This window comes from Aedes albopictus, chromosome 1 (genome assembly GCF_035046485.1).
Source record: "Aedes albopictus strain Foshan chromosome 1, AalbF5, whole genome shotgun sequence".
In the NCBI taxonomy this organism is placed as follows: Eukaryota; Metazoa; Arthropoda; class Insecta; order Diptera; family Culicidae; genus Aedes; species Aedes albopictus.
Window position 1 is genome coordinate 271,399,437 of NC_085136.1, and position 10,918 is coordinate 271,410,354.

The 10,918-nt window shown below is 46.8% G+C and overlaps 1 protein-coding gene across 1 annotated transcript; it reads right to left on the reverse strand.

Annotated features, from left to right (window-relative positions):
* Window positions 1-401: 401 nt before the first annotated feature.
* On the reverse strand, window positions 402-5,651 carry LOC134285625 (uncharacterized protein K02A2.6-like). Its single transcript, XM_062846770.1, has one exon. It carries the CDS (start codon window positions 5,263-5,265, stop codon window positions 667-669), a length of 4,599 nt encoding a protein of 1,532 aa, XP_062702754.1. The 5' UTR covers window positions 5,266-5,651; the 3' UTR covers window positions 402-666.
* Between the last annotated feature and the right edge of the window lie 5,267 nt (window positions 5,652-10,918).

The window sequence follows — 10,918 nt, forward strand, 5'->3', positions numbered from 1 at the left end:
TTTTGATATGTTGATCATTTTACAATGACACATTTTATAATGATAGTCATTTCTAGTATGTGAATTTAAATATACAGGCGAAATCAGGCTAAAACTGGCTATATTTGCAATAGATAAAACTCGTTCCATATTTTCAACTGTGAAAATCCTGGCCTGCGAAAACGTGCGAAAGTTAACAAATGGGTATGTCAAACATAAGCATATTTTGAAGTGAAATTTCCAATAACATGATAAATATGAGAGATAGATATATACTTTTTTCGCGAAAGTTACGCGTTTTTATAAGGCAAAACATTTGCTAGAACATTTGAAAATTGTCAAAAATGCATAGAAAAAGTTATAAGGAAAAAACTGATTTTTAGGGTTGCTTCATGTTACGTACGCGCCGGCGGGGTGGTCGAGTGCATCATTGCACATGAATCAAACGCGAACGTACATTAATAACATAAATAAAACTTTATTAAAAGAACGAACTAAAAACGTACATGCATTTGCGGGAAGCGCGCGGACTAACTACAATGGCTGATTTATTATTGTTTACAAATATTTATGCTTCGCGCATCTACGGGTAGCAGTCAAGCTGCTACCAGTGAGCATAGCAGTGTTGGTGGTGGTAGCGATCGGTTGATCACTAGGTTGGTCCAGTGGTTCCCAACATCTCCCCTCTTAATACAGCTGGTACGGGTCGAACCTTATCGGCGGTCTTCGTTGACGTGAAGAGCGGCGAGGTAACGGGCCAGATGTTTCGGTCTCTGTTGCTGACATAAACTCTGCGGAGCTTGTTGCCGAGGATGATGGGAATCTGGACGTTGACACTGACACAGAAGACGACCCACGAGTCTCCGTCGTGGCTGGAGAAACCCAGACCAGGCTCGGTTGAGCTGGTGTAGCTTGCAGTGGAGTCGAGTGCTCGGATGGTGCTGTAAGCGTCGATGGCATCTGTGCCACAGGAATGGATGGTGCTGAAGTTGGTAGCGGAGAACGTGGCGGAGAAGCAGACGTTGATTGATGCTGACTTGGTTGGCGTAGATTCCAGGCTTGAAGCAAGATGTCCAAAGGCAACTGATGTTTGCCGGCCTTGGACGGAATCGTGCTGGGATTTGGTGTGTTGCCAGCACCTGCTCGGCTACGCAACTGGTTGATGTGCGACCGAAGCATACGTCTGTCTTCCACCCACACGTTGAACATGACGTTACCTATCCGCTCCAATACTACCGCAGGTGCCCATCTCCAGGAATTGTTCGAGTGCACCTTGGCGTACACCAGATCACCTTTCCCGAATAACCGTGCAGCTTGATGATCGTCCGACGGCTGAACTGTTGTTGGCGGACGAAGCAAGTCCAGGCTGGTCCGTATTTTGCGCCCGAACATGACTTCGGACGGAGACTTGCCTTCGGGTGCTGACGGATTCGGTGACGAACGGTATGTCATCAGGAAGGTGTCCAGTGCTTCTTGGATAGCTCCTCTCCCCTCTCGGATTTTCTTGATCGCTCGCTTGAATGTGTCCACGAAACGTTCTGCCTGACCGTTGGACTGCGGGTGGAACGGTGCGGTGGTCACGTGATTGATCCCGCTCTCCAGACAAAACTGCGCGAACTCGGCGCTGGTGAACTGCGTGCCGTTGTCGCTGACTAGCGTTTCTGGCATGCCGAGGCGAGCGAACAGACTCCGTAGGATTCCGATGGTAGTTGAGGCTGTGATCGACTTGGTCCGGACGATTTCCACCCACTTGGAATGCGAATCGATGCTGAGCAGGAAGTATTCTCCCTCGATAGGCCCAGCGTAATCGATGTGAACCCGCTGCCACGGGTGTGTTGATTTGGGCCACGACAACGGCGCTGATTTGGGCGGACTTTTGGCTGCAGCTGCGCAACTGTGGCAGCCACTGACGTGCGCAGCGATGTCCGAATCGATCGACGGCCAGTACACGTAACTGCGCGCAATCGCCTTCATGCGCTGGATCCCCGGATGGCCTCGGTGGAGATGATGTAGGCAACGCATCCGGAAACTGCTGGGAATCACAAGGCGTTCAGCAAACATGACGCACCCTTGAACCGTGGACAGTGAGTCGCTACGGTCGAAGAACCGCTGAACCTCTCGGTCCTGGATGGCAGTTTTGGAATTTGGCCAACCTTGCTGAATATAGCGGTAGACCTTGCTAAGAACAGGGTCGGAGCGGGTGGCCTGCTGAATCGCCCTGAAATGGAGAGGAAGTGCATCAACTGCATCTAATGCTATCGATCTTACATCGTTCTCGGTGATGACGCTGGCTACGACGAAGTCTTCTTCCGGCTTGACGTGTTGGTTGATGAGCCGGGACAGAACGTCGGCGTTCCCGAACTTCTCGGTGTTCACGTAGACGATGTCGAAGTCGTAGAGTAGCAGCTGAAGTGCCCAACGCTGAAGCCGATTCGCTGTGTAGACTGGGATGCCTTTCTTCGAACCGAAGATTCGAAGCAGTGGTGCGTGGTCGGTTTGTAGCGTGAAATGCCGTCCGAACAGCATCTTGTGGAACTTGGTCACGGCGAAGATGATCGCAAGTCCTTCGCGGTCTGGCTGACTGTAGGCTTGTTCGGCGGCTGTCAGTGCTCTGGATGCATGCTGCACTACCTTTAGCGACCCATCTGGAAATTTGTGACTGATGGTCGCCCCAACTCCTACCGATGATGCATCTGCTGAAACCACTATAGGAAGCTGCGGATTGTAATGCGTCAGAAGTAAATCCGACTGGAGAACCTGCTTGAACGTGGTGAAGGACTTCTCGCACTCCGCTGTCCAGGCGAACTTCCTGTCTGCTTTGAGGAGCTCGTCTAGCGGATAGCGAAGCTTGCGCATACTCGGGACGAATTTCCCGTAGTAGTTGATCGCTCCCAGGAACGAGCGAACTTCGGTGACGTTGGTTGGTGCTGGCATGTTGCAGATTGCTTCGATTTTCGCTGGATCCGGACGCAGACCTTGCTCGTCGATGAGATGCCCGACGTACTTGATCTGCTTCTGGCCAAATGAGCACTTTTCGGCCTTGATGGTGAATCCGAATTCTTGGAGGCGACGTAGAACTGCTTCGAGGTTACGCTGGTGATCTGCTTCGTCTACGCCGCCGACCAGAACGTCATCGAGATAGCCCGACGTACATTCTAGCCCAGCGAGCATCGTGTCCACGAGCTGCTGGAATGCTCCGGGTGCTGCCTTCACTCCTGGTGGGAGCCGATTGTACCGGTAGAGACCTCGGTGAGTGTTGATGGTGAGCATCTCCCGGCAGCTTTCGTCCATTTCTACCTGCAAGAACGCATCCGACAGGTCGATTTGACTGAACACCTTGCAGTTCGCTAACTTAGCAAAGATGTCCTCCGGCAGCGGAAGCGGATACTGATGTGGCTGGAGAGCGTCGTTGAGGCCCGTGGAGTAGTCTCCACAGATACGAACGGCGCCACTTGCTTTGCGAACAACGACGATGGGAGCTGCCCATTCTGAAAAGTCGACTGGAGTGATAATGTTCGCTTTTTCAAGCCGATCCAGTTCGGCGTCGACGGTGCTGTACATGGCATAAGCCACTGGTCGCTTCGGCCGGAACACTGGGGATTTTCCTTCTTTCAGCGTGAACTTGACCTTCGCCTTCGTGCACAGCCCTGGTGCATCGCTGAAAACGCCCGGGAAGGCTGCTTTGAGGGAGCTGACGGAAGTCGGAGAGCTGCGAACCTGGTTGCAGAACTGGTACATTGGCACCGACCCGAGGTTGAACGCGTCGATGAGGTCTAGTCCAAGCAAATTGAGCTGCTGCTTGACTACAAAGAACCGACCAGTGCGCTTCTTTCCCTTGATGGCGACTTCACAGCAACACTGGAACTGTAACTTCAGGGGTTTACCCGACGCTGTTGCTGCTTGGACGGTCGCTGGAGTTGATGCAGGTTGCCCGATCTTCTGCCAGGTCTGCTCGGAGATGATACTGATGTCCGACGCAGTATCGAGCTGCAGACTGACTTGCCTGCCGTTGACCTCCGCTTTCACGAACCTTCGTCGCTTCCGGATGTTCTTCACCTGCACACTTCTTGTGTTCGCTTGCCTTCCTGTGTACCGCTTGCTGGGAGACTTGATCTTCTTCGCGCTGGAGCAGTATCCGTCCTTGTGACCGGTTTGACCACATTCCTTGCACCGGTTTTTCTGAAACGGACAGTCTCTGGAGTAGTGCATGGCACCGCAGTTCCAACAAGGCGTTGCTGGACCGGCGCTCTTCGGATGGTTGGATCTTGACTGTGGTGATCCTTTCCCGGAACGGAAGTTCCGCTTGCCATACTGCTTCTGCACTGCTTGCACTCCTGCCGACGAAGACGCTGTTTCGATCATCGCCGTGTCGTGCTTGATGTTGAGCAGCCGCTGACACTCGTCCGAAATCTGCTCCAGGGTGACGTCGTCCCGCTCTTCAATGCGGCTGAGCAGCCTCGTCCTGATCTCCGCATCGCTTTCCGCCTTCAGCCCACAGACGAACATGAGGCACTTGAATTGGTCCTCCGAGAGCTTCCCAAGTTCGAACTCGACACAAAGTTTGTTCACCCGACAGGCAAACGTCTTGTAATCCTCGGTCACTTGCTTCTTGACTTGCAAGCACCGATACCGCCTGCTGATCACAGACTCTGGTGTTCCGAATAAGCTTTTAAGCTTACTCACCGTGTCGTCGAACCTGATTGCGTTGGGACTCTTTGGGAGGATGTAGCTGGTGTACCTCTCGTGCTCCGATGGGCCTAGCTTCCGTAGCAGCAACCTGACCTTGGCTTCATCGTCGAGTCGAACGGCGTCTTTGGCGAACAAATCCTCGTAACGAACGAACCATCCGCCAAATGTAACGTTGTGGTCCGGTTCGTACCGGAACTCACGGATGTTACTCGCCAGCGAGTCGAGTATTTGCTCCGGATTCGTCGGAACACTGACCTGGATTGCCGACATCGCCGTCCGGAATACGTCCAACTGCTGGGTGAGGAACGCCTGCTGCTGCTGAAATTGCAGATTGATTTGCTGTTGCATCTGCTGAAAAAGTTGCAGCGTCACCGGATCGACCGACGAAACATTTTGCTGTTGCTGCTGTGGTACGTATGAACCAGCTTGTGAACCACTGGTCTGCAGGAACGGAGGAGGGTTGATGACTGGAACCGACGGTGGTTGCTGTGGCTGAAATGACACTCCCGGCTGGTGATTTGGAACTGCTGGATGCTGCTGCAGTCCATTCGCCGGCGGCACTGATCCTGGCCGGTCACCTCCGGGTGGGGAAAACATTCCGTCTTCCGAGATCCTCCTCCTCTTCCGTGAAGGAAACACTTTCACTCACTCGCGCGAAAATGTTCTCAAAAATTCACTTTTTCCTCGTCGCCACTGTTACGTACGCGCCGGCGGGGTGGTCGAGTGCATCATTGCACATGAATCAAACGCGAACGTACATTAATAACATAAATAAAACTTTATTAAAAGAACGAACTAAAAACGTACATGCATTTGCGGGAAGCGCGCGGACTAACTACAATGGCTGATTTATTATTGTTTACAAATATTTATGCTTCGCGCATCTACGGGTAGCAGTCAAGCTGCTACCAGTGAGCATAGCAGTGTTGGTGGTGGTAGCGATCGGTTGATCACTAGGTTGGTCCAGTGGTTCCCAACACTTCATAAAAAACGCCTCAAATGTACATACAAATCAAAAGATAGAAATTTTGTATGTTCGGCAAAGTTGTTTCTAGTAAAATTGTCTACAACTTCTCTGAACAAACATATTTTTTTAGTGTACAAATAAAAAAGATAGAAATCGTTTCTCACTTTTAGGGGGATTGATCACAAAACTGATATTTCCATAAATTAGGGGGATGCTAACATAAGGCTGAATTTCAAAAGGCTGAATGCACAAAAGGCTGAACACGAAAGGCTGAAAGTGACATAAGGCTGAATTTCAAAAGGCTGAATGCACAAAAGGCTGAAATTGCAAAAATGCAGGAAATGAGTTATAGTACTTCTTCTTCTTTTTTTTCTGGCGTAACGTCCCAACTGAGACAAAGCCTGCTTACAGCTTCTATACGCATTTCAACAGGTTTTAATTGAGAGCCTTCTCTGCCAATGACCACTTTGCATTTGTGTATCGTGTGACAGGCAGGAAGATATTTTATGCCCGCGGTTGTTAAGGAATTTTCCATTACAAAAAGTTTCTGGCCCGAGGGAGAATCGAACCCGTCACCCTCAGCATGACTACCCGTTCGCTAACCAGATCGACTACATACAGGGTGTTTGCTTCCTGATTGTACATATTTTAAGGGTAGATAGAGGACCTCGAGCCATGAAAAAGTGTCCAAGGAACATGGGGTCGGAAGTCACTGCTAAGTGAGTTATTCAAAATTCGATGTTTTTAAAAAGGCTCAAATTCAAAAACTTATAACTCAGCGATCTTTTATCGGAATACAAAAATTTTTTTACGAATCAAAAGCTTGAACCTTTGAGATTTTATGCTTCTTAGACGTAAACTAAATAAAAAGTCATTTTCATTCATAAATTTTAAAATGTTTGTGGCAGAAGCCAAAAAAACAATTACTTTTTGTGCTATTTTTGGTGTTATTTAAATGGAAATGACGTTTTTTGGAAAAATGTTCTTCTACAAAAGAATGTTTATTTAATTATCTAGAAAACCTTCTTTGAGACCAACATTGTATGATTTGTAGTTTGGTCACAATAATCAATTCAAAGTTATGTAAAAAACTCATCGAATTGCGGAAAACATCGCCCCGATTGCATTGAACCGTGCTTTGGCAGCACTTCCCGTTTGGTGCTTGCTTGCACTCTCCCCAAAAGCAGGCAAGAGAATCGAGGGCCAACTCGCACACCACTCGGACGGTTGGCACACGACCGACCAACTCGCTCAGATTGGTGCTGTGTATGGTCATGTATGACCAACATTACATCAATCTGAGCGAGTTGGTTGTCCGTGTGGAAAGTTGAAGTAGCATGTGAGCTGCTCAACGTCTTTGTTATTGTAGATGCGATCAATACGCGCGTGGTTTAGAAAATCGCATCGATCCTCCGCTCATAAGGAGACGACGACGCGGTGGTTATTTGTCAAAGGACGTGCGTACAAGATTAATTGTAGCCGCAGCGATATTAATGTTGGCTGCTGAGCGAGGAGAGCAGATGAGAAACGAGCTACGGCGGGGTGTTTAAATCCTTCGCTGATTGTTTATTCCTTGCACTCGCAGTCAAACTGCGGTGCTGATAAGATGGGGTGGCGTGCGCTAACGTACTTTTCAACAATTTTTAACAAGTTTAAATGTATGATGCTTTGCTTAAATGTTTTGTTAATTTTCAATGTCAAATAACGTATTTTGATGGATATTTGGGATTTTACGATAATGCTGGGGAATAATTTTAGGGATTGTTGGCAATACATAAATCATGGTTCAGAGATAACGGGATTTATTCCAAGGGTTGATGGGTACTCTAATGGTATCTTTGAAGTTTTTAGGAAATGAGGGGCACATTTACAGAATTTTAGGGGTTTTTAAAGATGTCGGGGTAAAATTTAAGAGATACTTAGATCTTTGAAAAAGTTTTAGACATTTTGGAATACGTCATGGTACATTCCTCAGGTTGTTGCGGATTTCTAAAACAAACTGGTAATTTCAGAAGATACTGAGGATAGTTTGGAGGAAATGTAAAACTTATTCGGTGACTGTACGGGTTTTTTAGGAGACGTCGGGGCTCATTTCAAGGAATGTTAAATTAGAAAAAAATCTTTGGTAATTTTAGAAGATACTGGGGGTTGTTTAGAGAAAGCAAGGGACTTATTCAGCGACGCAGGCGTTTCAAGGAGATGTCGGGGATTCAAAAGGAAACTTAAGTAACTTCAGGAGATACTGTGGGTATTTTGAAGAAAGTGGGGAACTTATTCAGCGACTTAGGGTTTTAAGGAGATGTCGGCGATCATTGTAAGAGATGTTGGGGATTCCTAGGGAGCCTTTGGTAATTTCCGGAGAAGCTTGAGGTATTTTGGAGAAATTGGGGAACTTATTCAGCGACTTAGGGTTGTTTTAGGAGATGTCGGGGATCATTGTAAGAGATGTTGGGGATTCCAAAGGAGACTTCGGTAATTTCAGGAAATGCTTGGGTTATTTTGGAGAAATCGGGGAACTTATTCAGCGACTTAGGGGTTTAAGGAGATGTCGGCGATCATTGCAAGAGATGTTGGGGATTCCAAAGGAGACTTTGATAATTTCAGGAGATACTTGGGGTATTTTGGAGAAATCGGGGAACTTATTCAGGAACTTAGGGTTTTTAGGAGATATCGGGGATCATTCTATGAGATGTTGGGGATTCCAAAGGAGACTTTGGTAATTTGAGGAGAAGCTTGGGTTATTTTGGAGAAATCGGGGAACTTATTCAGCGACTTAGGAGTTTTTAGGAGATGTCGGCGTTCATTGTAAGAGATGTTGGGGATTCCAAAGGAGCCTTTGGTAATTTCCGGAGAAGCTTGGGGTATTTTGGAGAAATCGGGGAACTTATTCAGCGACTTAGGGTTTTTTAGGTGATGTCGGCGATCATTGTAAGAGATGTTGGGGATTCCAAAGGAGACTTCGGTAATTTCAGGAAATGCTTGGGTTATTTTGGAGAAATCGGGGAACTTATTCAGCGACTTAGGGTTTTTAGGAGATGTCGGCGATCATTGCAAGAGATGTTGGGGATTCCAAAGGAGACTTTGATAATTTCAGGAGATACTTGGGGTATTTTGGAGAAATTGGGGAACTTATTCAGGAACTTAGGGTTTTTAGGAGATATCGGGGATCATTCTATGAGATGTTGGGGATTCCAAAGGAGACTTTGGTAATTTGAGGAGAAGCTTGGGTTATTTTGGAGAAATCGGGGAACTTATTCAGCGACTTAGGAGTTTTTAGGAGATGTCGGCGTTCATTGTAAGAGATGTTGGGGATTCCAAAGGAGCCTTTGGTAATTTCCGGAGAAGCTTGGGGTATTTTGGAGAAATCGGGGAACTTATTCAGCGACTTAGGGTTTTTTAGGTGATGTCGGCGATCATTGTAAGAGATGTTGGGGATTCCAAAGGAGACTTCGGTAATTTCCGGAGAAGCTTGGGGTATTTTGGAGAAATCGGGGAACTTATTCAGCGACTTAGGGTTTTTTAGGTGATGTCGGCGATCATTGTAAGAGATGTTGGGGATTCCAAAGGAGACTTCGGTAATTTCAGGAAATGCTTGGGTTATTTTGGAGAAATCGGGGAACTTATTCAGCGACTTAGGGTTTTTAGGAGATGTCGGCGATCATTGCAAGAGATGTTGGGGATTCCAAAGGAGACTTTGATAATTTCAGGAGATACTTGGGGTATTTTGGAGAAATCGGGGAACTTATTCAGGAACTTAGGGTTTTTAGGAGATATCGGGGATCATTCTATGAGATGTTGGGGATTCCAAAGGAGACTTTGGTAATTTGAGGAGAAGCTTGGGTTATTTTGGAGAAATCGGGGAACTTATTCAGCGACTTAGGAGTTTTTAGGAGATGTCGGCGTTCATTGTAAGAGATGTTGGGGATTCCAAAGGAGCCTTTGGTAATTTCCGGAGAAGCTTGGGGTATTTTGGAGAAATCGGGGAACTTATTCAGCGACTTAGGGTTTTTTAGGTGATGTCGGCGATCATTGTAAGAGATGTTGGGGATTCCAAAGGAGACTTCGGTAATTTCAGGAAATGCTTGGGTTATTTTGGAGAAATCGGGGAACTTATTCAGCGACTTAGGGTTTTTAGGAGATGTCGGCGATCATTGCAAGAGATGTTGGGGATTCCAAAGGAGACTTTGATAATTTCAGGAGATACTTGGGGTATTTTGGAGAAATTGGGGAACTTATTCAGGAACTTAGGGTTTTTAGGAGATATCGGGGATCATTCTATGAGATGTTGGGGATTCCAAAGGAGACTTTGGTAATTTGAGGAGAAGCTTGGGTTATTTTGGAGAAATCGGGGAACTTATTCAGCGACTTAGGAGTTTTTAGGAGATGTCGGCGTTCATTGTAAGAGATGTTGGGGATTCCAAAGGAGCCTTTGGTAATTTCCGGAGAAGCTTGGGGTATTTTGGAGAAATCGGGGAACTTATTCAGCGACTTAGGGTTTTTTAGGAGATGTCGGCGATCATTGTAAGAGATGTTGGGGATTCCAAGGGAGCCTTTGGTAATTTCAGGAGAAGCTTGGGGTATTTTGGAGAAATCGGGGAACTTATTCAGCGACTTAGGGTTTTTTAGGAGATGTCGGCGATCATTGTAAGAGATGTTGGGGATTCCAAAGGATACTTTGGTAATTTCAGGGAATGCTTGGGGTATTTTGGAGAAATCGGGAAACTTATTCAGCGACTTAGGAGTTTTTAGGAGATGTCGGCGTTCATTGTAAGAGATGTTGGGGATTCCAAAAGAGACTTTGCTAAATTGAGGAGAAGCTTGGGTTATTTTGGAGAAATCGGGGAACTTATTCAGCGACTTAGGAGTTTTTAGGAGATGTCGGCGTTCATTGTAAGAGATGTTGGGGATTCCAAAAGAGACTTTGGTAATTTCAGGAGAAGCTTGGGGTATTTTGGAGAAATCGGGGAACTTATTCAGCGACTTAGGGTTTTTTAGGAGATGTCGGCGATCATTGTAAGAGATGTTGGGGATTCCAAAGGAGACTTTGGTAATTTCAGGGAATGCTTGGGGTATTTTGGAGAAATCGGGGAACTTATTCAGCGACTTAGGGTTTTAGGAGATGTCGGCGATCATTGTAAGAGATGTTGGGGATTCCAAAGGAGACTTTGGTAATTTCAGAGAATGCTTGGGGTATTTTGGAGAAATCGGGGAACTTATTCAGGAACTTAGGGTTTTTAGGAGATATCGGGGATCATTGTAAGAGATGTTGGGGATTCCAAGGGA